At 47.3% G+C, this 27,936-nt stretch overlaps 1 protein-coding gene across 2 annotated transcripts in view; it reads left to right on the top strand.

The window, feature by feature from the left end:
* Positions 1-27,936, top strand: part of GALNT18 (polypeptide N-acetylgalactosaminyltransferase 18) — a 357,288-nt gene that overhangs the window by 301,053 nt on the left and 28,299 nt on the right. For both annotated transcript variants that reach the window (XM_005689675.3, XM_018059545.1), the window contains exon 9: positions 5,116-5,211. In XM_005689675.3, coding sequence (XP_005689732.1) covers positions 5,116-5,211 — 96 coding nt within the window. The remainder of the gene's footprint in view (positions 1-5,115; positions 5,212-27,936) is intronic.

Genomic DNA, 27,936 nt, shown 5'->3' with positions numbered 1-27,936 from the left:
AGTATGGGTGCCTGAGATTCTACCGACCAGCCTGCATGCCTCCCTCACCCAAGGTGCTATGCCTTCCACTCACGCAGAGCCTCCTAGAAAGCAGATCTGGGAAACATATCCTTCCAGAGTTCACTGGATTTTGAGTGATGTTTTAGTACTACTTATTGATTGGCGGTTCCCCCAGCAGAGGCAGCAAGACAGAGAGGCAGAGCAGAGGGTTTGGATCCACATGGACCTGGTTCCAATCTTGACCCAGCCACTTCCTGAGCAAGTGTCTTAATGTCTGTGTTTCTCAGTTACTTCATATGTTAAGTGGGGTAAAATAATGCTCTCCTCATGGATAGAAGAAAGTCTCCGATATAGAAATGTATTTTGTGTCCGAGGTTAAAATACTTTGAAGATGATAAACTCTCCCCATGCTTCCAATATCCCCAGGACATTACAACTCTTAAGGTATTTTAAATACCTGATTGATTTTTGGATATCTGTCCTTGTTATTGCTGAGCGAACACATGAGGATTCTCTATGACAGTTAAGCCCTCAAAATTATCCTCGTAACTATCCCCTGGGGTTACTAGGCTCACTCCCTGCCCCTGGTGTGTTACAGATGGGGAAAGAAAGAAGCGCAGTGACTGCCCATGTTCACGCAGGTCGTCAACCTGAGTGAAACTGAGTCTAGAACATCAGCTTCTGATATCACTCCCATTCCTCCCTTTGGAGTGTCCCCTCAGACCTTTTAGATATTCCAGGATGAAAACTTGACCGAAGAATTCTTCCTCTGATGGCCTGTGGCCAGAACTGAGTTCAAGGCCTGCCTCAGCAGGAACTTAATGGGCACAGCCTCAGCCAGGAGAGGAAGGATTCTGCTGAAGGGCTGGCTTCAGTGTTCTCTTGGGCCTGCCAATGCTCACATCCTAGGATTCTAAAGGAGACAGCGCCAGGGTACCAGGAACTGCCCCTTTCTACCCCCCTGCAGGGCCTCTGTTGTCCCCGGAGGCCTGACTATCAGAGGGGGTTGTGCCTTCCCCTGAGAGTCCCCGTGCTGTGGCTGACATGTCCTGAGAGAACTGCCCAGTGGCTTCTTGCCTCCCCCCTTCTCAGGCTGGTATAATTCAAATGTCAGGAAACTCCTCAGCTGGCGCTGCTCAGCGGTTACCTGAGCCCCCAGATCCTGCCTTCGCCGTGGAAGCACGCTGGACTGTGAGGTGCCCATCTGCCCCATCCAGCTCCCCAGAACCGTCCTGAGGACACAGCTGATATCTATCCACAGCACATTATGTGTGCTGCCTGGTTACTCTTGGACCAAAATAGGACAGACATGCTACTGTGGCTCCGGAGAAGCTGTTGGCCCAGGCCTCTGAGAGCCAAGGCAAGCTTCTGGATTCACGGTCTCACCAAGCTATCAGCTGTAGCTAAAAGTATTTGCCAAACTCAGCCAGAGAGGCATAACAGTGGAGGTGCCTGCACACAGCCATTGCAATCCTGGGTCTGGGCCCAAGACATTATGGTCGTGTAAGCAAGAGTCTCATCGTAGGAGCACAGATAGCACGTTCACCGTGTAGACCCCTCACCCAGATCACTCCCAGAAACCTTTGGCTGGTCAAATAGTAAGTGGCATATCCGCGTTGCGATCTAGATCTGGCTGAGTCCACAGTGGGGGCTGTTTTCAGTCTGTCCTGCTGAGAACCCATCCTCCCGCCACTCCAGAGGGCTGCGCTGCGTCAGTCATTCCTGGGACTGGCGGACGTCTGTGACCCTGCACGTGTGCATTCGTGACCCTGCACGCGTGCATTCGCCGGCTACTGTTCAGGGCTCGGCTGGAGCTCCTCTCTCCTGCCTCCTCCGCGGGCTGCGCTCTTACATGAGCAGAGACACTTGCTTGTCCAGAAGTGTAATGAACTCAATAAGGGCAGTAAGCTGGTGATGGTTGAGGCAGGATGCAGTGCAAGAGCAAGACAATTTGTGGAGCTGAATCTTTCTTCCTGGTGATGACTTTTACTCTGAAGTGGAGAGACCAGATGTCTTCTCGGTGAAGGTTTTTTTTTTTTTTTTTTTCCCCCCTTCCAACTCATGCCTAAACTTCATTGCTCAGGTAAAATAACCCCCTGGAACTCTCAGGCCGCTGTCAAGTCTGAATAACCCAGACCATTAATCTAGTAAAAAGTCTCCTTAATGCCTCCAGCAGGCAGAAGGATCATGGGCCTTGCAGTGTGGGCATGGGCCTCCCCCAGGATTCTGAGCTTCGGGCCTGGGAGACAGCATGGCTTCGACGAATCCCAGCTCTGGTGCTGACAGGAGAGATGGAGTGGCATCCAGAAACAGACATGCCTGCTTCTGAAAGTTAGCTTTGCTGCTTAATCACTGTGTAGCCCTGGCAGTTTGTGAAACCTTAAAGGTTAGAGTCATATCACTTCCTGGGACATGTTTCACAGTCTCAGGATTGTCACCATTTGATGACGGAAAGAGCTTGGGCTTTGGAGACAGACTCCAGCTCTGCCATTTCTCCAACTCTGAGGCCATTCATTCATTGCTCATTTTCTTCATTCATTCATCCCATAAGGACTTACTGTCTAATACGTGCCAGGGCTGTCCTGTGTCACAGGCAGTGAGAAAGCCTTCGACCTGGTCTGGTGACGGATAGAGGAGCCAGGCAAGTAGAGAAGTGACGAGAACACAGCATGTAAGTGCTGCGCTCAGAGAAGTGGAGGTATGGTGGCCTCACACCCCGATGCAAGTCAGGAAAGGCTTCCAGAGTGATGGAGAGGCTGAGAACCACGGGAGGAGGAGGGCTTAGTCGGGGGAAAGAGAAGGCCAAAGCAGAGGGCCCATGCAGTGGGAACAGCGTTACAGGCTGAGAGGTGAGGCAGAGCTTCTTGCTACAACATAACTTCCTGCACCCTTAAGAGAGTTAGCATTACCAATCTGGCTGAGTGATTTTGAGGATTAGGTGGGATAATGCATGGAAAGCCCTTCACCTGGAACCTGGCTCATAGATGCAGTCATAAACGCTAGCTTCCCTGACTGGCTTTCGGGATAGTTATACCAGTAATAATAGCACCTAATAGTTATTGCACTTTTGCTATTTGTCAGGCCCTGTACTAAGCACTTGCAGAGATTATTTCAGTTAATCCACAAACGTATGAGTTTGGCACTATAATTATCCGTATTTAAGAGAGAGAAGGAAACAGACAAGGAGTTATGTTGCTTTGCCCAAGACTAAACAGCTGGAGCCAAGATTTCATCTCAGCCTGTCTCTCCCAACTTCCTCATCAGACAAGCTGCTTAATAGGGGATGGATGACACAGAATCAAAGAGGACTTTATCAAAAGTCACCACCCACCCTCATTCAGAGGCCAGCTTTGGGGGCCCACAGGAGAGCCATGTCTGATACCAGGGCTTTCTGGAACTTTATGCAGGTCTCACTAATGGATCACGGCTTCAGATGTGACAGACAGCCCTCCGTGGGCCGTGGGAGGAGTCCAGGGTGTATTTGCATGTACTCCTCCCACGCAGGCCAGTCAGGTAGTTGGTTTACGATAGAGGATTTCATGCTGCATGGATGCTTCTGGGGCCCTGCCTAGGGAGCTGATACATGTTCATGTTTCTCCAGAACCTCTAAACTCCAAGTTTGAGATTGAGCTGCTATCACCCCGTAAGGGAAAGGGAGCTGAAAAGAAGAGAATTTGACTCTGTTCTTTGTCCCCTGTCGAGAACAGGATGTTCACAGATCAAGTGTGGGCCTCCAGTTATCTGTTATGCTTCACACTTGTTAATTCACTGCACTCCTACCATGAAGACTGCAAAAACTTAGCCGGATAGATGACCCACCTGTGGCCCATTGCCCTGGTCTCCCCTGGACCCCCATCTCCAGCCTCCAGTTGTAAATAAAGTGCTTTGATCACTAAGAAGAGCTATGTAAGCTAGCTTCAGTTTAGGTGGGTAAAGATACCATAAGCTCTCTTACAGGCCCAGGAACTGAAGGACAGCTGGACCCAGGCACTCGCGCTGGGAAGCCACGAAAACCACAGCGGGGGCAGGATCATCTCTTGTCTCTAAATCCGTCTGCCTCCTGCTTCATCCCCTCTTCATCACAGCTGGATTTCTCTGTTTGCACAAGCCCAACAGATCCCCATACCTGATCTAAATGGCCCCACAATCTGAGTGGCCAGCACCCACTGAGCATGGTATTTGGTCTCTCATCAGGATTCCTAGGGCAGAATAAGAGGATGATGAGATTGTCACATTCCAGAAAGAGAAGGATGGGGAGAGAGGAGGAAAGAAAGAGAATTGTCAATTCATTCTAAACTAAGAGTTGGTGCCTGCCCTGGTCTCCTCAGTTGTGGCATGTAAGCAGGGCCACATGAACCACAAGCTGCCCTTTCCAAGGGCTGAGAGTGGGCTTAAGCCAGAAGGGGACATTGAGTATCAGCTTTCCTCCCTAGATGTGCTAAGATATTGGTTCACAGGACTTTTGTACTGTTGATTGGATGTGTTTGTAGGTGAGGATAAGAGACACCTCTCTCCTCTCCTATTCCCTCTCTGGTCCGCTTCTCTCTTATTCACCCACCAGACCTTCCACTCTAGGGAAACTTCATGAGCTGGGTCCCCACTGGGGCCTGGCCAGCCACTGCTGGATCTGGAGGAGACAGAGAAGGCCTGATCCCAGGGGACATCCCAGGCCCCCAAACAGCTGACATGTTCCTCTCGTCCCTCAACCCTCAAGAACAAAGTCTTCTATCCAGGGACTTCTGTTGGCCATTGTGCCACCCTTGTGCAAAAGGAGAGGATGAGAAATGTAGTGCCATCTGTGTGTGTGTGTGTGTGTGTGTGTGTGCGCCATATTTTTACCTAGACCCTCTCAGCTCCCAAAATCCTGTTTAACAGCATCCAAGTTCTTGTCCTTCAGAGGAGGCTGCTCTGCCTTCAGCACCTTTAATGCAAGGCCAACACTGTTGGTTTCTTGGTATTTGTTGGTACTTGTTGATTTCTGTAGTATTCAGGGTTGACTGAAAGCAGAGTTGACTATGGAAGCAGAGCCTGTCTCAGTGGAATGCTTGTTTCTCCTGATTTAACGCTTTTATTTCTCTGTTTCTTATGTGTGACTCCCTCTCCTCTGGTGTTCAGTTGCAGAACTCCCTGAAGACTGATTTGTGTCTTGATCAGGGCCCAGAGACAGAAAATGTTCCTATTGTGTACATCTGCCACGGGATGACACCCCAGGTGAGTGTTCTGAGATCCCCGTGCCGGGTGTGTACATGTGTGTGTCTGGTGGGAAAAGAGAAGCTAAACTCTCTCATGGCTACTCTGGGCCCATGGACCTTGGGGGCTTTTCATTAGAAAGTTTCCTCATGAGAAGAAAAGAGAGTCATACTTAAATGCCTGGAAGGAGTCTAAAGGAGCAGGGGCTGGGATGCCAGGATCCCCTGGGGTGGGCACAAGGAAGGTGATACATCTCTGCAGAGAGACACCTGCCTCCGCTGGGGAGACTGTCACAGATTACAGCCTTGGCTCTGGCAGCCATGCCTTTCCCTGGCTGGAGGGAGCCCTAAGTTTCCCCTAGACTCCCTGCCATCTCAGAATCCCTTCAGAGTGCCTCAGGTTCTGCCCTTTGGTCCATCATAGCTGGGACCAAAATTTATAGCCATGAGATCCTTTCTAGGTCTTCTGACCTTATAGCACAGAATGAAGGGAAGCTACCAGAAAAGTAAGTTATCCCCCTAAAATTCTCCATTCATAGTCTAGGCTTCAGATATCCAAAGAGGACGTTGAAACACTGGCAAGAAAAATGATTTATTCAACAAAGTACAATGGACAATCAATGGCCAAGGACAGCATAGACTGACTGATTATGACTTGGCATTTTCAGAGTTTGCTTATCTTACCTCCAGAAGTATAAAATGATTTTTAAAAGATACTTTAGTACAGAAGATACATGTGTTTGTGCAGTTGAAGTTAAGTGTTTTAAAGAGCTGTTACCTGCCTAAACTGAAGGTTATACCACTGGAGGATACCGTGATGTGTCGCTAATGTACCATCCCAGGACTTTCCAGAAATTGCCCACGGTGATCTCTACCACCTGGTCCTTTTTGTGGGCCGAGCTGCTGTGACATCACTGATCGGTCAGTCACAGTCAGCAGATCACATTATCGTCAACCACACAGTATATCAACTCATTCTCCATTATTAGAATGGTGTAACATTTTCAATGAGTGACTACTTTTATGCAAGCTTTTTGTTGGCATGTAACATATATGCAGAAAATAGACAAATTATAAGTGTACAGAGTAATGAACTTTCAGAGCAAACACACCGTGGAACAGCACCCAGGTCAAACCAAAACAAAACAAAACACAGTATTGCTTTGAGCCTTATGTAAATAGTATCATAGGGTGTATGCTTTCTCACTTTTGAATCTTTCCTTCATCATTATTTCTGTATATATATAGTTGTAATCTGTTCATTTTTTTCCTACCATGTCATATTCCGTTTTATGAACATGCAGTGTTTACTGTATATTCTACTGTTGATGGACAGTTGAGCTACTGCCAGGTTGGGAATATTACAAATACTCCTACTATGGACATTCTCGTCCGTGTCTTTCGGTGTGCATATGTACTCATTTCTTCTGGATTTAAACCTAGAAGTCGAATCACTGAGTCGTAGGGTTGATGTATGATCACTTCTAGCAGACACTGCCTATATTAGTCTGCAAGGGCTGATGTATCAAAATGCAAGAAACCAGATAGCTTAAACAATAGAAATGTATTTGCTCACAGTTCTGAGGCTGAAAGTCCAAGATCAAAGTGCCAGCTGAGTTGGTCTCTCTTCGAGTTTGCAGATAGACACCTCTCACTGTGTCCTTGTGTGGCAACGGGGAAAGAATGAGCAAGCTCTCTGGAGTCTCTTCTTAAAAGGACGCTAATCCTATTGCGTCAGAGCTCTGCCCTTATGACCTCGTTTAACCTTAATGTGAAGGTCTGGGAAATTCTCAGCCTATCCACATTACAAAAAATGAGAACATTGATTTGGAGAGAATACTGGTGGCTCAGAGGTTAAAGCGTTTGCCTGCAAGGCAGGAGACCCGGGTTCAATCCCTGGGTCAGGAAGATCCCCTGGAGAAGGAAATGGCAACCCACTCCAGTATTCTTGCCTGGAAAATCCCATGGATGGAGGAGCTTGGTAGGTTACAGTCCACGGGGTCGCAAAGAGTCGGACACTACTGAGCGACTTCACTTCACCAAAGGTGCTGCTGAACAATCATTTGATTAAGAGATAAAGGATGGGGCTCTTGGACTTAACCAACCATCTCACAGCAGAAGGCATCAATAGAGAGGGGATTATATCAGCAGGGACACTGCCAGTTTGAAATAAAGGTAAATCAGGGAAAGATAAAGGACGCTGTAGGACATCTTGGATTCTGTAAGATGGGACCATAAAGCTGTTCAGTTGCTAACATGTGCTGTTCCACAAGGAAGGGGACAAAGGGTACTGAAGGTGATTTAGAGATCATCAGGGCACAAGTCTTGACTCCTACCACTGCCCCCAGGGTAAGGCTCTTCACTCAAAGGATGGGCCTGCCACTCTGGTTTCAGTGGGCCAGGAGGACCCTGCCCCAAGCCAGTGGGGTGGGACCAAGGCAGTAAGCAGCTTGGACAGGGCCACTCCAGACAGCCAAAGGGGCAGGCTGCCCCACAGAGCAGTGAGGGGTAGTGCTTCCACCCTAGTGGGCCTGGGGGGCAGAGTATCCAGACAAAGGTGATTTTTCCTGAGCCTTAAGATCCAGAGGAATTTTGCCTTTCTGGGTTTTGGCCTTGCTTGAGACCCATCACCCCTTTCTTCCTTCCAGTTTCTCCCTTTTGGAATGTGATCACCTATCCTATGCCTGTCTCACCATCATATTTTGAAAGGACATAACTTGTCTGATTTCACAGGTTCTTAGCTGGAGAGAAATTCTGCCTCAGAATGAATCATACCTTGGGTCTCCCACATATCTGATTTAGATGATATCTTGACTGTAGAGTCAATGCTGGAATGAGTTAAGACTTTCAAGGCTGTTGGGATGAAGAGAATGCACATTGCGTGAAAGAAGGAAATTAATTTGGGGGAACAAGAGCAGAATGCTATAGCCTGAAACAGTGTCACTCCAAAATTCACGTGTTGAAGTGCTAAGCCTGTCTGTATGCGGAGTAAAGAAGTAATCAGGTTAAATAAGGTCATAAAGTGCAACGCTGATTTTATGGGGATAGTGTCCTTATAAGAAGAGCCACCAGAGTGCTCCGTCACTCTCTGCCATGTAAGGGCACAGCAAGAAGGTGGCCATTTGCACCAGAAACTCTCACCAGAAACTGAGCAGGCACCACCTTGATCTTAGACTTCCCGACTCCAAAACTGTGCAAAAACATAAACAAGGTCATAGGTAGTTCCATCTTCCTTTAAGCCACCCAGTCTGGCATTTTGTTATGGCAGCCAGAGCCATCTAATACACTGCCAAACAGTTTTCCTAAGTAGTTGTATTAATTTTTACCCCACCAGCCATATGTGAGAGTTGTAGTTCTTCCCCATCCTTGGTGGTATTCCATATTATCTGTCTTCCTAAACTTCTAGACATTGTATACGGCTATCACGTTGTATACGGCTATCACGTTGTAGTTTTAATTTGCATTTCTCTGCTTGTTCATGCAGTCAGGCACCTGAGTTTCAGTTGTTCCTGAGTGTGGGCCAAGATGGCCCAGGTCATAGTAGTTCCATCTCGGTGTAAATTCCCTCTCTGCGTTGTAACACGTATGATCCAAGACGCAATAGGTGCACTCACTTTTAACGAATCTCGGTGGAAACGTGCGGTGTCGATGCTCATCTGCATCTCTGGCCGCATGTCAGACGTCTCCTCTGGGGAAGGTGGGTGCCTGTTCAAGCCAAGCCTGCCGGCTGCAGGTGCTTCAGGACGGGGCAGTCTATGCTGTGAGGAGCATGGATTCTGGAGCCAGATTGCCTGAGTCTAAATGGCAGCTCTGAAACTTTCCAGTTGTGAACCTTTGGACAGGTTTTTAAATGTGGGCCTATTTCTTTCACTTGTAATAGTGGCGTATACCATAAAGAACAATGTTGTAAGGATTTAATACATTTAAAATACTGCCTAGCATATAGTAAGGTCTCAATAAATGTTTAGCTATTACTATTGCTATGATGATATTATTGTTATTATCACTGATCATTGAGCCTTGCTCAGTATAAATATCCTCCAGTTTCTAACTCCAGCTCACACTGGACTGACTTTCCTTGACCTCAGATGTCATGTGCTGTGGGCTCCAACCTTGGTCAAAGCTGACCCATAGGCTATGAGAGCATTTTGCTATAGTAGCAAAAATGCAGTGGGGTAGCGGTGAGGACAGTGAATGGGCATCAAGAAGCCTGAGCTTGGTCTTGGCACACATTTGCAATCACCCTAACCCTCTCTGGGCCTTATTTTGTTTTATTCCTTTACTGAGGTATGCTTTTACACTAAGGCATGCACATCTTAATTGGAGAAGGCAATGGCAACCCACTCCAGTGTTCTTGCCTGGAGAATCCCAGGGACGGGGGAGCCTGGTGGGCCGCCGTCTATGGGGCGCACAGAGTCGGACATGGCTGAAGCGACTGTGCAGCAGCAGCAGCAGACACATCTTAAGCATACAGTTCAGCGAGTTTCCACATCCGCAGACGTTGTACAGGCACCACCTACATCAAACCCGTCATCCCAGTGGGCTTCCTCATTCTGCCTCTTGGTCATTACCTCCATCCAATGCTATGTGTTAGTCGCTTAGTCGTGTCCAAATCTTTGTGAACCCATGGTCTGTACCCCTCCAGGCTTCTCTGTCCATGGAATTCTCCAGGCAAGAATACTGGAGTGGGTTGCTATTTCCCTCTCCAGGGGATCTTCCCGACCCAGGGATTGAACCCAAGTCTCCCACATTGTGGACGGATTCTTTACCATCTGAAACACCAGGGAAGCCCAGGTAATGACAATTTTCATCTCTAGCACGATTGATTAGTTTTGCCTGGGTCTGTGTTCTTATCTGCCAGTGAGGAAGTTGGACTGGCCATCTCCAGGGCCAGCTCTGCCAGCTCTGCCAATCTGCTTTCCTTGAATTCTTTTGTTCTGAAATCCAGTTGCCTAGGATGTTGTGAGCTTGTGCTGTGCTTGCCAGGAATACTTGGAGTTGCCTTGCCTTGATGCTTTGTAAATCAGCTTTTTGTTGTGGAGCTGCAGCAGGCCTTAAAATCTTGCCCCCCCCCCCCCGCCCCCGCAATCCCTCACAGTACCTTCCTGTAACTAGTCTGTACATGAACACTGGGGCCCAGCTGCCCTCTCCTACCAGGCTTGAGGTACATAGCTGTCAATACCCAGAAGTAAGGAAGCTTAAGGCGAGCCTCAAATCACACACATTTCCAAGAACAGGGGGGTGTGGGGACTCTGCTGTGGCAGGAATTTGTTGAGTCTGGCCTTCCCAATGAGTTGGGAGAGCTGGGGAGAACTGGGTCATCCTGGAGATGGGCTGTGTATCCTTGGCAGGTGTTCATCCATCCATTAGGGTGGACTGCATCCGTGGTGCAGGCCCTGGTCATAGCAAACACCCTCTTCCAACAACGCAAGAGAAGACTCTACACATGGACATCACCAGATGGTCAATACTGAGATCAGATTGATTATATTCTTTGCAGCCAAAGATGGAGAAGTTCTATACAGTCAGCAAAAACAAGATTGGGAGATGACTGTGGCTCAGATCATGAACTTCTTATTGCCAAATTCAGACTTAAATTGAAGAAAGTAGGGAAAACTACTAGACTATTCAGGTATTACCTAAATCAAATCCCTTACCATTACACAGTGGAAATGACAAATTAGATTCAAGGGATTCTATCTGATAGACAGAGTGCCCGAAGAACTATGGATGGAGGTTCAAGACACTGTAAAAGAGGCAGTGATCAAGACCATCCCCAAGAAAAAGAAATGCAAAAAGGTAAAATGGTTGTCTGGGGAGGCCTTGCAAATAGCTGTGAAAAGAAGAGAAATGAAAGCAAAGGAGATAAAGGAAAGATATACCCATTTGAATGCAGAGTTCCAAAGAATAGCAAGGAGAGATAAGAAAGCCTTCCGCAGTGATCAATGCAAAGAAATAGAGGAAAACAACAGAATGGGAAAGACTAGAGATCTCTTCAAGAAAATTAGAGATACCAAGGGAACATTTCATGCAAAGATGAGCACAATAAAGGACAGAAGCTTGTATGGACCTAACAGAAGCAGAAGATATTAAGAAGAGGTGGCAAGAATACACAGAAGAACTGTACAAAAAAGATCTTCATGACCCAGATAACCACAATGGTGTGATCACTCACCTAGAGCCAGACATCCTGGAATGCAAAATCAAGGGGGCCTTAGGAGGCATCACTACGAACAAAGCTAGTGGAGGTGATGGAATTCCAGTTAAGCTCTTTCAAATCCTAAAAGATGATGCTGTGAAAGTGCTGCATGCAATATGCCAGCAAATTTGGAAAACTCAGCAGTGGCCATGGGACTGGAAAAGGTCAGTTTTCATTCCAATCACAAAGAAAGGCAAAGCCAAAGAATGCTCAAACTACCGCACAATTGCACTCATCTCATTCGCTAGCAAAGTAACGCTCAAAATTCTTCAAGTCAAGCTTTAACAGTACGTAAACTGTGAACTTCCAAATGTTCAAGCTGGATTTAGAAAAGGTAGAGGAAAGAAAGTGAAGTCACTCAGTCGTGTCTGACTCTTTGCAACCCCGTGGACTATAGCCTACCAGGCTCCTCCATCCATGGGATTCTCTAGGAAAGAATACTGGAGTGGGTTGCCATTTCCTTCTCCAGGGGATCTTCCCAACCCAGGGATCGAACCCAAGTCTCCCTCATTGTGGGCAGATGCTTTATCCTCTGAGCCACAAAGGAAGCCCAATCAGAGATCAAATTGCCAACATCCATTGAATTATCGAAAAAGTAAGAGAGTGCCAGAAAAGCATCTACTTCTGCTTTATTGACTATGCCAAAGTCTTTGACTGTGTGGATCACAACAAACTGTGGGAAATTCTTCAAAATGTGGGAATACCATACCACCTTAACTACCTCCAGAGAAATCTGTATGCAGGTCAAGAAGCAACAGTTAGAACTGGACATGGAACAACAGACTGGTTCCAAATTGGGAAAGGATTACGTCAAGGCTCTATATTGTCACCCTGCTTATTTAACTTATATGCAGAGTACATCATGAAAATGCTGAACTGGAAGAAGCACAAGCTGAAATCAAGATTTCCAGGAGAAATACCAATAACCTCAGATATGCAGATGACACCACTCTTACGGCAGAAAGCGAAGAAGAACTGAAGAGCTTCTTGATTAAAGTGAAAGACCAGAGTGAAAAAGTTGGCTTAAAACTCAAGATTCAAAAAACTAAGATCATGGCATCTGGTCCCATCACTTCATGGCAAATAGATGGGGAAACAATGGAAACAGTGACGGATTTTATTTGGGCGGGCTCCAAAATCACTGCAGATGGTGACTGTAGTCATGAAATTAAATGATGCTTACTCCTTGGAAGAAAAGTTATGACCAACCTAGACAGCATATTAAAAAGCAGAAACATTACTTTGCCAACAAAGGTCCATCTAGTCAAAGCTATGGTTTTTTCAGTAGTCATGTATGGATGTGAGAGTTGGACTGTAAAGAAAACTGAGTGCCTAAAAAGTGATGCTTTTGAACTGTGGTATTGGAGGAGACGCTTAAGAGTCCCTTGGACTGCAAGGAGATCAAACCAGTCTATCCTAAAGGAAATCAGTTCTGAATATTCATTGGAAGGACTGATGCTGAAGCTGCAACTCCAATACCTTGGCCCCTTGATGCAAAGAACTGACTCATTTGAAAAGACCCTGATGCTGGGAAAGATTGAAGGTGGAGGAGAAGGGGACGACAGAGGATGAGATGGTTGGATGGCATCACTGACTAATGGACATGAGTTTAAGTAGACTCCAGGAGTTGGGGATGGATGGAAACCTGTCATGCTGCAGTCCATGGGGTTGCAAAGAGTTGGACATGACTGAGCGACTGAACTGAACTGACTGAGGTGCAGGGGATAAGAAGATGATAAGAAGGCAGGGCCTCTGGTTCTCAAGGCTTCCCAATGGCATCTACTAACCCTTAAGAAATTGATTGCCTCATGGAAGAGACAAGATGAGGAGGAGGATGACCTTAGTACAAGGTCAGGGTACATCTCAGAAGGGGACTGTGAAAAGATACAGGCCTCAGGGATACTCTGAATCTCCTAGGTTTGGACCAAATAAAATCCTCAACATGCATTTCTAGGAGCATTTCCCCTCCTACTAACAGTTCTCAGCAAATCTCTTGGGACCACGGCCACAGAGGTCAAGGAGAACCCGAGGAAGTCCACAGACGGGACGGCCACATGCAGTCGTGCAGGTTGTGCACTGCACAACTCCAGCAGGGGGCTGTGACATCTCCCATTGTTATCTGGGAACAGAGACCTACCCACGATGACAGCCTTGCTGGCCTCTGGTATGAAACCCCATATATTCCTTCCTGAGCATCGCACTTGATAGGAAGCATAAAAATGTTAAAAGGCAAATGACCAGGTACATAATGGTCAAGAACCAGACTACCTGGGTTCAAATCCCAGCCTTGTCACTTACTAACCCAGTTCCCTGGGTAAGTGTCATAACTTCTCTGTGTCAATTTCACAACCTAAAAAGTAGAGATTATAGTAGTATCTACCCTTTAGGGTTGTTTTAAGAATTAAATAAACATTAATTTTAAGAATTAAATAAACAATAAATTGATGCACATGAAACACTTAGACAATAAACCTGGAACACAGTCATTGCTTGCTAAATATTGGATAATTATTACCAGATTGGCAAAGACCATGTCCTTAAGAAAGGGAATTGTGTAGCCTGGAGAAAATTAGATTCAAGAGGGATACGAAACTTCCCAAATTATAAGGACACAGAGTTTTTTAATATAATGGTGAAGGAAGAAGAGGGAAAGAAGGGAGGACCTCGGGCTGGCTAACTTCATCCTGCTGATGTGAAGGTGAACTTCCCTTCCTTCTTTTCTTCATCCAAATTTCTAAATTTTTCCATTTGGGGTTTTAAAAATACAGATTCTCAGAAAGAACCTGTATCAACCACGTAATAATCAGTCCCAAATCACACTAGCATTAACTAATCAATTAAAATAAAAGGAAAACATGACTCAAATTAAAATGAACATGTAATGAAAACATATTTAGCTCATTAATAAAGGAAGCAGCAAGCAGGTACTGAAAGCATTTGAGGAACTCAGTGTCTGTGGGCATTTTCTAAAGAAGAGTGTTAGAATAAGACTGTAAATTCGATCCAAAAGTAGTTAACACCCTACAGAGAAATAAAATCATACCCTAGGATGTGATCTTTTCAACCCAGACAGAAATGTAGAAGTTAATGTGTCTGCTGCTGCTGCTGCTTAAGTCACTTCAGTCGTGTCCAACTCTGTGTGACCCCATAGATGGCAGCCCACCAGGCTCCCCCATCCCTTGGATTCTCCAGGCAAGAACACTGGAGTGGGTTGCCATTTCCTTCTCCAATGCATGAAAGTGAAAAGTGAAAGGGAAGTCGCTCAGTCGTGTCCGACTCTTAGCGACTCCATGGACTGCAGCCCACCAGGCTCCTCTGTCCATGGGACTTTCCAGGCAAGAGTGTGTCTGAGTACTAATCAAAAGGTTAATAACAAAGTCAAACATGGGTATATTCTCTTGGAAAATTACATACTCTTGGGTGGGCTTGTTAGACAATGCTCCACTATGATACTGAATGGATAGATTACCTCCCTTCCCTTTTGCCTTATTCCCAAGTTTTAGGTATTTCTCTTAGTCTTTTCACAAAGTTGGCTAAAGGTGGGGTGACTCTCCAGGCCGTTAGTGACTCAGAAACCCTTGTGGATTCATAGCCTAAGCACATGGTCTTTCCTCCAATTATTTCCTGCTGCTGCTGCTGCTAAGTCGCTTCAGTCGTGTCTGACTCTGTGCGACCCCATAGACGGCAGCCCACCACGCTCCCCCGTCCCTGGGACTCTCCAGGCAAGAACACTGGAATGGGTTGCCATTTCTTTCTCCAATGCATGAAAGTGAAAAGTAAAAGTGAAGCCACTCAGTCATGCCCTAGGGCAGCTGTAACAAAGAAGCCCAAACTGGGTGGCTTAGAGAATGGAGATTCATCATCTCAGTTCTAAAGGCTAGAAGTCTGAGACTGCAGTGTCAGCAGGGCCCTGCTCTCTCTGAAGGCACCTGGGAAGTATCTACTCCAGGCCTCTCCCCCCAGTTTCTGGCAGTTTCTTGGCTTGTGGCAGCGAAATTCCCCATCACGTGGTGTTCTCCCCGAGTGCTTATCTGCATCCACGTTCCCCCGTTTTATGAGGATGCCAGTCATATTGGATTAGGGGCCCACCCACTCTACTCTCATCCTAATTTATAATTATATCTGCAGCTAACTGTATTTCCAAATAAGGTCACAGTCTCAGGTACTAGATGTTAAGACTTCAACATATGAATTTTTGAGGTACGCAGTTCAACGCCCAGCATCCCTAAAAAGAAAGAACGTGACTGGTAACCTGACTTCTGTGCCTCAGATGAAAAGGGCCTCACATGACCTCCTGTCACATTCAATTAACCAGAATTATCACATGGCCCTGCCTCAAACAGAGGACGTGGGAAGTCAGGGTTTTCTGGGTGCCCAGGAAGCCTTGTCTCTACCACACAAACTTAGGTATTTCCTAAATCAGTTCCTCCTCTGACGAATAAGAAAACAAGAACATGGCATCTGGGAATGTGAACTTCCTGCCTGGGTCACACGATGAGTTACTGGCCAAGACAGGGCTGGGAAGGATGCCTGTATTTTGACTTCCATTTTCTCCTCCAGTTTTGTCCATTCATTCATTAGACACAGGCTGGACTGTCTTTTAGGAAGCCCTCACCTTTTGGGAAGTTTCATTTCCCTTGAAGAGCAAATCTGTCTAGTAAGAGGAGGGGTGCTGGAGAACAGCAACTTCCTGTGGAGCCCAGTGGATCTCAAACACATCAGGGACCCACAGGCAGCTTGGGTGAGGCAGAGAGGCCATGTTCACATCTCGCTTCAACCCTTTGAGAGGCTCTGTTTAAATGTTGTTTGAAAAGTTCACTCTGTTAGCGTTGTGATATTCCTGGGTCTCAGAGAGGGAAGGCCCTGGGTAGGAGAAAGCCTAGTGTAACTAATCAAATTAGTGAAGTGAAGCTGCTGGGAAGCATGCTAATTGGTTAATGAGTAAACGTAACCGTTTTTTTTTTTTTTTAATTAGCAGCAAATTTCAAGCAATCCTCAAAATAACTGAGAATATTAGCCCTAATTAGTGTAACAGCCTGGAAAATTTCTTCTGCTGGGAGAAATACAACAGTGGGGTCTCCCCACAGCCTCTATTTATTCAGTCACTCACTCATTCATTCATCTGCTCATTCAGCAAACTTGCATTGAGTGTTATGTCAGGCCAAGGACTGTGGGAGGCAGAGACAGTGTTACCCAGGTCTCAGACCTGAAAGAGCCCTGATCTGGAGAGAGAGGTGGGCACTTAGCTAATTACCATTCATATGATGCAACCTATGGCCCCAAACCACTTTCTCATTAGGCCATCAGAGGAGAAATGGGTCAAGACAGGTTCTGAGGGCCTTTCCCAGTCTGCCTGAATCTTCTAGACTGTGAAAGACACCCGGCGGGGCGGTGGGGGTGGGAATGGGGGCGGGGAGGGGTAGGTGCTTTTTCTATAGGAAAGCAAATTCTCTAGAAGAAGGAAGATGAAAGGGACTTTAATTCCTTCTAAAGTTTTTGAAATACTGAAGCTGTCACATTTATGCTTCAGGAAGTGCTTTTTGATGCAAGGTATAAAGATTAGAACTTACCCTGGAGATGAATTTCATGTTAGATCGGGTAATGCGTTTAAGAGAAGTGTGGGATTGTAAATGGAATGTGTTTCCTTCGCTTTTTGGAATTTTTAGAATTTCTTCATTTTTTCTCACTTGGCTGTGCGTACATGTACACACACAGGCAGAGAGAGAGAGAAAGGAGAGAAAGGACTAGCTTATTTTTCTGTTAATCACTCTCTAGAAACTGCCATTCCCACACGGGGTCATGATAAAGCCATCACCCCTGGCCTGGTGGGCAATGCTCCCAAGACCAGCACATGGGGTGTCAGAGGCCCTTCACGGACTGTGCTTGCATCCCCAGAACTTTCAAGTAGCATCTCAGAGACAGTTGAAAAGTTTTACTTCGTGGGCTGAGAATTTACATCGCCAGCCACTTCTCTGCGAACTTTGGCAGACTTCACTTCTCTACAATTTTTATCTATAAATAAATAAGAATGCCAGGCATCAAGCTGTTGTAAGGTTTTGAAAAACTTCCCTGAGTTTGTTTCTTGTCTTCTTGTGTGTGGTTGTATCGCCCAGGTGTCAGCTGAGGACTGTTAGTACAGGGCCCTGACTCAGTTACAGTCTGGGAGGAGCCTCACCCAGGCCTGAAGCTCTAGCTGGCCACCTCCAGGTCTGCATTGTTCGGGGACTAATCCACACAGGGTCCTTCATTTTCTTAAGACATCTTCTGCATTTAATATTTTATTTTACAATACAATCCTCAGAGATTCCAAATACTAATTTGATCATGTTTTTATTCATAAAAATTCTATAAATTGTTAACTCTTCCAGTAAAGTAGAAACTGACTGTGGTAAGATACAGAGGATAATGGTTCTTTGTTTCTGACCCAGAAGTCGTGTTTTCTACCAACATCCATTAGGTTAGCTTGTTAGCAGGTTGAATTCTCAGGTCCTTTATAATTCTTTTTTTGTTTGTTTTAATTGAAGTATAATTACTATACAATATTATATGTTACAGGTGTACAAATAGTGATTCACAGTTTTAAAGATTATACTCCATTCATTCAGCTTCCCTGGTGGCTCAGTGGTAAAGAATCCATGGGTTTGATCCCTGGGTCAGGAAGATCCCCTGGAGAAGGAAATGGCAAACCATTCCAGTATTCTTGCCTGGAAATCCCATGGACAGAGGCACCTGGCTAGCTATACTCCTTGGGATCACAGAGTGGAGCACAGCTTAGTAACCAAACAACAAGTCCATTTACAGTTGTTACAAAATTGATTATATTCCCAATGTTGTAAAATATATCCTTGTAGCTTATGATGTGCCTAATAGTAGGTACCTATTAGTTCCCACCCTTGTCTTGCCCCTCTCTCCACTGGTAACCACCTCTCTATTCTTTATATCTGTGAGTATGTTCCTTTTGTGTTACATTCACTGGCTTGCATTATTTTTTAGATTCCACATATAAGTGATATCATACAGTATTTGTCTTTCTCTGTCTGGCTTATCTCACTCCAAATCCATCATGTCACCGCAAATGGCAAGATTTTGTTCTTTTTCTTGGCTGAGTAGTATCCCATTGTATCTATGTACACATCTTCTTTATCCATTCATCTGTCGATGGACACTTAGGTTGCTTCCACATCTTGGCAATTGTGGATAGTGCTGCTACAAACATTGGGGTGCCATGTGCCTTTTCTAACTAGTGGTTTTGGATTTTTTGGATAAATAGGAATGGAATCACTGGGTTATAAAGTGGCTCTCTATTGGTCTCTAAGCTATAGATACACATGATTCCAGGGGCCACCATTTCTATGGGATACAGGGTGAGTGAGGCCTCTGGGGTGATCTGACCCAGGGAAGCCAGGGAGCGGCCCAGGGTTAGGGTTAGGGTTAGGGTTAGGGTTAGGGTGGCCCTGGGACAGCCCACTTTCTGCACACTCTACGGGCAGCCATCCCTCAGCACTCCCCCATTCACAGTGCAGACCACTTGTTTGAGGGGATAGCTTTTGCACCAGAGGACTCAGGGCAGTGTGACTGTACCTTCACAAACTTGGGGTCAGGCGAGGCTGGGATCTAGGCCCAATACTTCCCACAGCACATGTGTGATTGTGGCTGGTGACTCCATCTTTCTAATGCCAGTTGTAACCCCTGAACAGGGGCTTCACTAAATGGTCCTGAGGGCTCTGATGGCCCATAGCCCAGTGCCTAGGACATGATGGTCGGTGTGATTATGTCACCCCCAAGGGCAGCCTCTCCACGCGAGCAGAAGGGGAGCACTCGAGGGCGGGAGGAGCAGGCAGTCGCCCCCTGCTGTTTCGCAGCACTGCCTCCCAGATCCGGCTCCTCCACAGGGCGTGGCCTCGGTGACCGTCACAGGGCTCCGTCTCCATCACTGACACCCACTGGGCCCGCCTATGAGCATCTGCCTGGAGCTGGCCCCACCCGGCTTTAGGAAAGCGCCCACTCCATTCCCCGTTCAGTAGCGACACTCGGGGCAGAGCCGCAGCCCGGACGTGTGCTTGGTGTGCGGTGCCGGTGCACAGGGCGACGGCGGGAAGGCGGCTCTGCTGCCCAGATGTCGGTGCCGCAGTGGTGACCTCCCCCCCCCGCCCCGAGCGATGCTGACCCCGGGCCGCTCCCTGGCTTCCCAGGCAGTGCTAGCGGTAAGAACCCGTCTGCCAATGCCAGAGGTGTAAGAGGCGCGGGTTCGATCCCTGGGTCAGGAAGATCCCCTAGAGGAGGGCAGAGCAACCCACTCCAGTATTCTTGCCTGGAAAATTCCTTGGACAGAGGAGCTTGGCAGGGTACAGTCCACAGGGTTGCAAAGAGTCAGACAGGACTGAAGCGCCGTAGCACGGGCTGCTCCCCCAGCGTCAGCGGGAGCCACTTGATTTGTTATTCATTTCTCATGATATGTTCTTCACTTCATGTCCAAACTCCACAATTAGAGTTGTAAACAGCAAGTTCTGTGTCACTTTTATTAATCTCCCACAGACTGGGAAGCAGCGATCATCAGAGGCCCCACAGTGGGCCAGCAATGAGGAAACCAGTTCCGGCTCACTAGCCAGAGTCTGAGCCTCCCGCCGACCACCAGCCCACCACTCTTAGAGAGCTTTGCCTCCCAGGCCTTGGGCCTTGCAAATGGGTCACTGAACCAGCCTCCCAGGACTTGGTTCTGTGTTCTCTGACAAGTCACTTTACTTCCCTGAGCCTCAGCTTCCTGATCAGGAAAATGGGGGTGGGTACTTCGAGTTAAGTAGCGAACTTGTGTGTCTGGCACCAAGCCTGGCACAGAACTGGGCTGAGTAATGTGGCTTCTTGTTCTGGTTGGGGCAATCTCTCAGCAGTTTGGGGAACTTGCTAGTCTACCTAAAGATAATGCTAATGACAGCCTGCATTTATTGTTTACTGTTTTTAGGCATTTTTCTAAATGCTCTGTGTGTATAATCTCTGTTGAAATCCCCAAGAGCCCTGGAAAGTAGGTGCTGCTATTACTCCATGTGTACAGGAGCGAAACCGGGGTCAAGGCAATCAGGTGACACGTTCAAGTCACCCAGTCATCAGCTACCTTTCCATTTGACCCAACCCCCAGCAAGAAAGACTCAGAATCTAAGGGTTGTCCTATTGGCAGGACTGTACTTACACACACATCCTACCCCCAGAGCTTTCTATAACTCACTCCCCGACTCAAGCTGCTTTTACACAACTGCACTGAGGAGAGCCCAGGATCAGAACACTAAGCCAGTGACAGAATGTAAGTTGCAGGCATTCCGTCTCGGGAGAGACTACTCCTGAACAGACAGGTACAGTCCACATCTGTTCAAGGGCATTTCCTCTTTCTTTCATCCATTTGGAGCAGGGAGTGGGGAGTTTTCTGCATAGTCTATATGAGTTCTCCACTGCCTTTTGCACAAAGTGCTAGCCATCAAGAGGTGGGCTGCCCCCTCCTGCTGCTTCTTATTAGGATGGTAGTGGCATTTTGGCTGGGGCAGTTCTTCACTGCATGGAACTGTCCTCCTCAATGCAGGATGTTTAGCATCCCTGGGCCCTGACTATCATGAGTGTCAGCGTGGGACCAAATCATCCCCCAAGCATTCCCAAGGGTCCCCTGGAGGAGGTCGTACCACCCCCTCGCTAAGAATGTGACAAAGGAGTGTAAGAAATAGGCGTGGGGACTTGAAAATGGCTGGTTGCATTGAGTGGGGATGTCTGAATTGTGTTTACATCAGGAAAGCCTAAGAATATGCTTGTCTGTTTCAAGAAAGTTTCTAAGTAGACGTGCTCAGAATATATCATGGGCCGAAATGGAGTCTTCTCTTTGATTTTCCCAGCTACCTCCATTGTCCCCACATTGCCTTTGTCCCAGCTGCTTTTCTTGAAATCTATTCACTGCTGTACATTAGTCCTGCCAGTGTCGAGTTTTAGCGGACTCGCTGAGGTTGGCACTGTGTTAATACACTGGGAATTTCAACAGAGCTGGGCTCTCTAAATCTATCACCAAAACAGCTTTATTTTTTTTTCTTGCTCAAAAATACACTCTGAACTGCAGGAACATGTGTGGGAGTGGGGTTGACTTGGGTGAAGGACATACTTAAAAGGAAAATTTCATAACTTTTTTCTGCAGGAAAAAGGACCTGCTGGTCTTAATTCTTGTAGAATTGAGCCTACAAAACACATTTATGTCTCTGCAGTATCTCTAGCTCCTCGGAACATCCTGGGCTACTCAGAAAACAGTCATGTTTATCTGGGGCATTATAGGTGCTTAACAAATTTGTGTTGGATACAGAAATGACTAAATTCATGGAAAATGTAAGCCTTTTAAGTGATGACCACAATATGGGCTGATCAATATTCACCTTCTCAATCCCCCTGGGGGTTTCTGGGGTGGCAAGTTTCACCCTGGCAGGCTTCCCGGGTGGCTGAGCAGAAAAGAATTCACCAGCAATGTAGGAGTCACAGGAGATGCCGGTTCCATCCGTGGGTCAGGAAACTCCCCTGGAGGGGGGCATGGCAGCCCACTCCAATATTCTTGCCTGGAGAATCCCCATGGACAGAGGATCCTAGCGGACTATGGTCCACGGGATTGCAGAGTCAGACACGATTGAAGAGACCTAACATGTGTGTACGCACACAAATTTTGCCCTGGAAAATGAGGACTACTGATGTGATGGGGCCATTCTATCCCCTGTGGTATAGGTGGTAGTCATGGAAAGACTAGAAGAACCTGGTAGCCAGAGAGTCTCCATCCAGGGAAGTGAATGAGGAGCAGCCAATGAATGTAGACTCCTCTTCCTCCAAGTTTGCTATGAAAGGATGGAGAAAGGGGCTGCCTTTTAGATAGGACCATGTGTTTTAAGATTTGCTTTTTAAGGAAAGCAATAAAGGAACTTGTTTTGAGACTGATGAAGAGAAGTCTATAGAGAAAGATGTCTACTGGAAAGAGAATGAAGCCACATTCTCAGGATGGGCATAGAGCAGGGATGGGAGAGGATGGGGTCCAAGGCCAGGAGTGAGCACTGGGATTGGAGAAGAACAGTGGCCTCTGGGGCTCAAGGGCAAGATGGAGGGAGGTTCAAAAGGAATAAGTTGGCGGCTGCCTTGCAAGTAAAGTGAGGGGATCTGGCTGCATTCAAGAGTAAAGACAATTTAGGAACCATGCTCAGGGGAGGTGGTGCAGAGGCTCGGCAGGCACCTGAAGAAGGAACACCAGGTATTGCTGCAGGGCCCCCTTGATGTTGAAAACCAGGGGCTTGTGATGGGTCTAACTTGCCCAGTGCTATGATTTTTCTTGGAGTTACAGAAAGGATGGAGGCTTCCCAGGTGGCACTAGGGGTAAAGAACCCACCTGCCAGTGTAAGAGACGTAAGAGACACAGGTTCTTTCCCTGGTTGGGAAGATCCCCTGGAGGAAGAAATGGCCAAGCACTCCAGTATTCTTGCCTGGAGAATTCCATGAACAGAGGAGCTTGGCGGGCTGCAGTCTATAGGGCCGCTAAGAGTCACACGTGACTGAAGCTACACAACACGCACGCTACATTCAGGGTACAGGGGTGGAGAAGGCGAATGAGGCTGCAGAGGTAGGGTTTACAGGGTGTGAAAGACAGAAAGAAATGAGGAAGTAAAGACTTGAAGATGATGGCAAGGGGATGATTGCAAGAATGTGAGTACAGCCTTTCTAGGGACTTGAGAGGCCAGAAGGGAGAGGAAGGTAGAAAAGGGTTATTATTCTGAAGGTTTCAGGTTGATGAGAAGGCATTTGGGAAGTAAAAGAGGGAGTAATCAAGATTAAGATTTCAGGGGCACAGCAGTTCAGGCACTGAGGGCTGGGGCCTGGGAGTGGGTGGCCCTCCCTGGAATTGAGGCCATGGTGGATTCATTGACTGAGACGCCAGTCTTGCAGGTGGAATATAGAGGGGTGAGCCTGATGCCAAAGACCTTGATGAATGTGACAACTACCTGGGAAGCACCTGATGAGAATAAAGTGTGCAGAGTGCAGTGGTGTCTAATATCTGATGCTTAAGGCGGAGATGTTTTTATGCCAGGATGGAGGAGCTGAGGCCTGGAAGGAGAGCTACAGAGAGAGGAGAGGGTCGGCTTCATCCCATGTCCCTGATGAGAGTATCAGCACATTTCAGAAGCACTCAAGAGTGGCGGTACCCTCCAGGAAAGCTATTTTGGTAGGGACAGTGTAGAGCTATATCCCATAGGCCTGCCAGCCTTGTAGTTGCTTAGCCTCGAGACCGAAGAAAAAGGCCAGGGACAGCGACAGAGACATCAGTGGCTCATTGGACCCAGGGATCTTACGCAAAGGGCGACACCCCACCGTGTGCAGCAGATGGTGGACAGGACATGGCAGCAGGCTCTGCTGCTAGGAGGGGAAGGAGGCCACTGGCTATAGGGAAAACTGATGTCAGGTAGACTCATCAGTTGCCAGGGGTTTATTAAGCCCTATAAGTAAGAGGATTGGATAGTCATGTGAGTGAAGGCGGGGACCTGTAGAGAGCAAGAGAATAGCCATCTTGAAGGGCCTAACCATCTAGATAGGCAAAGGCCCTTTTGGTTGGGAAGGACTGTCTTTGAAAGATATCAGGATTTTAATAGGTGTTTTCAGAAGACTCAAAGTAAAGCTTAGGAGGAGAGCAAATAAGGAAAGATCAGTCAGGAGAACACACAGAACATATCGGGGGTGAGAGAGGGTGAGAAAGTCCCGTAAAGGCAACACAAATTAAACCTTAGGTGCACATTTAGGCCCCATGGGAGCTGGGAGGGTGAGAGGGAAAGAATGTGGGGGGACCACATCCCTTTTCCTGCTGCCACTGCAGTCCCCTCAGCCCCCAGGTTGTGTGGTCAGGACGAAGCACCCGCTTCCAAAGCTCGCTCCACGGGTACAGTGTGGAGACCGCACACCACACCTGCAGTAGAACTCTGTCCTGGTCACGCCATGCTGCTTTCGGTCCAGGGCCAGCAGGACTCCGTGAAGCCTCCTTCCAGCTGGGGAAAGCAATCAGAGTCTCAGCTGCCAAGGGGAAAGAGGGCTGGGTCTTGGCAACCTGGAGTCAGGGAAGCCTCCTGGAGGAGGAGCTGCGCCTGGACCCTAAATGAAGAGTAGGATGCACGGGGCAAAAGCGGGGCAGGAAGACACGTCAGGAGTGCAGCTCACGTGGAAGGGGTGGAATCGAGCCTTCCTGTCTTTCTTCAGTGAAAAGCAGGATATTGGAGTGAGTGAGAGCTGGGCTATGGAGCCAGATAACCCGAGTTCAGCTCCCAGCTCTGCCATTTGCTGTCTGTTTACCTCTATCTAATTCTGTTTTCTCACCTAACAGTGGATAACACCCCACTTATGCAGGGTTATTTTGAGGATTAAGGAATTGTGTTTGTAAAACACTTAGCATCCTTGATACACCTGTGAAGTGAGCTACCTGGATCAGTACACTGCCGCTACATAGCAAGCTACCCCAGGGTTTAGTGGCTTAAGACACACCTGCTGACTTATCTCAAGATTCTGAGGGTCCACAGCTTGGGCTGGGCTGTGCTGGCCCTGTCTTCTGCTGGGCCAGTTGCTGGTTAGCTAGTTGAGTCAGCTTCTGGAGGTGGGTTGACTGTCTGCTGGAGTGATGGTGCTTCTGGGCTGTGTGTGATTTCTCATCCAATAGGCTGCTCCAGGCTGCTTCACAGGATGCTCATGACAGGGATTCTGAGGGCAGCAAAAAGCAGCAAGCATGACCACATGAATGTTTTTCCTGTCTCTGCTTGGCTGATGTTTGCCTATGGAAAGTTTTTCAGGACTCGGAAAAGTCACACAGCCAAGCACAAACTCAACGGGCAGAGAAACAGACTCCATCTTTGAAAGGAGAGGTAACAAAGTCACTTTGCAAAGTGGTTCAGTGCAAGGATGAGGAAAATCTGTAACTATTTTTATAATATATCACGATGTCCTATTGTGTTCCCTTTGTATTATCTCATTAATTCACTCATTCATTTGTTCATTCACTCATACAAAAAATAGTAACCGAGTGCCCATCTTGTGGGACGGCAAGAAGAGGAGTCCCCAGAGGAACGACCTCAGTTTCCCGGTCTTAGCGCAGCCCGTCAGGTATTGCTGTCTGAGGCCTGTGACATCCGGTAAAGATGTGAGCTGGACCTTTTCCCCCCAGTACGTCAGGTTATACTCTTCCCAGGGAAGAGTGATGGCATGGGGGATGGTGTTGGAGCATATGAAATAGAAAGAGTTATATTTGCAAATTGAAATCAAGCACCAATATTCCATCCTCAGGAAGTCCGTTTTTCTGGGCTAAACTTCTCCCTGCTGGATCTTGACCCATAGATTTTATTACCATATTCTTTCCTCCATCTTCCAGATGACTGAGATTACTGGTGAGTCTAGGTCACCATTGACCGCATGTTAAAAACTCTATGAAACACACACACACATGCTCTCCCTGGGAACATTCTGTTAATAAGATCTTCCCAATTCAGTGCAGGCTAACAGCTGTAGTGTGGCAGGAAGGGAGTGAGCCCCTCATTACTCATGAGGGCCAGGTAAGAGTTAGGCCTGGCACAGACTGTGCGCTGGAGCAAATATTGAGAATCTTGGAAAGAGAATCCTTTTCTTGGCCAAACTACTAATCCACAAGGCTACATGAAGCTACAAGGTACCAGTCCAAAACTAAACAGAAAGAAGCCTAGAGGACTCTTAAGAGTAAGGAATGTGACCGGCACCAGGGAGGGAGCCTGGATGGATGTCTGAGCTGGAGTTCACTGTCCCTGGAATAGTTTAGTAACTGATTCATCTAATCAACTAATATGTTTTGAGTATATGTTACATATCAAGCTCTGGGTTGGATAAGAGAGATACAATCGTGAGCAAGACAAGCACGGTCCCAGCCCTCAGAGATCTTGGAATCTGATTGGGAGAGGGCGACGTTGCTGGAACATTACTAATGGCTAACGTTAACTAGTACAGGCAGTCCCCCATCAACATGGGTACTGTTACTATCTCCTGCTTTCACAGATGAGTAAATCAAAAGAATGAATGGCCAAGTCAATGTCTACAGTCACACAACTAATGAATGATGAGACTGGGAACATGCATCCAGAGTCAGTCCTCCTTGGATCCCTCTCCTTCCCCTTCCCTGCCGGAGCAAATCCTCTTGGTATATACTTTGCAAACCCCTGTTACTTGTCTTTAAGCGCACGCATCGCATTTTGTGATTCTATCTGTGTTTGATTATTTGCTGAGGGAGCATAGCGAAATAGGTGTGTCAGCCGGTTCAGGCTTCGTTATGCTCCAGTAAGAGATGACCTCGAAATCCCAGTGCCTTACAATAGCAAACATTTCTTTATCGTGCTCCATGTCCAAGTCTTTCTTGACCTTATCTTCCTTTTGCTGTGCTTGTCACGAGCAGCCGACAGTAACAAAGGTGTGCTCTTCATCGAAAGCACAAGCTCACTTGCCATGTTTTGTGTACCAGCTTATGGCAGGCAACAGTCTAGTCAAGTATTTCACCACTGCATAAAAGAGGTCACCGTCTTTACAGCCTCCAGGGGTTGTTCCTCACCACCCACCTTGTGGCTTCAAAGTCAGTGTCTCACATTTTAGGATTTGACAGTCCTCCTTATCTAGAATCAGTTTCTTAATCATTCAACTTAGGCTGATGACCCCCAAATCTCAAGGTCTCACAACAAAAAGTACTCAGCTCTTGCTCAGGCTACACGGCCATCAGGATTCAGCTATGGCTCTGTGTCACCTGTCTTTGTCTGGGACCAGCGGAGCAGCCCTACTCTGGGACACTGCCCATCCAGTGGCCGAGAGCAAAAGGAGACACGATAGATGACATGATTGCTCTTAAAGTTTCTGACTGGAAACGACATGCGTCTCTCCCACTCACGTTCCATTGGGTAAAGACACGTGGCCCAGTCTGATACTAACGATGAAGGGACATATCAGAGCTCAGTCTGGAGGGAAGCACGGGGTGGCAGGACAGGACAGTGAGTCGATCTCTTAGAGGTGCTAAGGAGCCAGCATTGATTGTCACAGGCGGATGCAGTGTTGGCCGACATTGTGTTTTGAAGAGAGGAATGCCAGGGCGCGTTTCCCTCAGGGCATGTGACGTGCTCCATCTTAGCTGTTTGTCAGAGAGCAGATGGAGCGGGTGGTAGACGACCAGACACAGCTTTAAAGGGTTCTGAAAAGCACCTTCCAGAATAAGGACGTACAAAGGACCAGCAGGCAGATAGCAAGTGAGTGAGTTTTCTTGAAGACAGAGAAACACAGATGAGCAACAGACAGCTGTTTTCACTTGGACAGCTGGACTTGGTAGAAAGGAGTGGCAGTCTTCAACGAGAGCTGAAGCTAACACGGGCCGCTTAAGCGAAACCCAAAGGGTGGTTGCTGTTAGAGAAAGCCGACAGTGATTCATTTATAGACTCAAAAGGAGGGTTGCCTGGGGAAAGGCAGAAATGGGGCAGCCCTCAGCAATACAAGTTCACAGATCTTCTCTAGGGAGTT

The sequence above is a fragment of the Capra hircus genome, chromosome 15 (genome assembly GCF_001704415.2).
Source record: "Capra hircus breed San Clemente chromosome 15, ASM170441v1, whole genome shotgun sequence".
NCBI classification, from domain to species: domain Eukaryota; kingdom Metazoa; phylum Chordata; class Mammalia; order Artiodactyla; family Bovidae; genus Capra; species Capra hircus.
The sequence above is the reverse complement of the archived record's forward strand: the minus strand, read 5'-3'. Positions and strand labels throughout refer to the sequence as shown.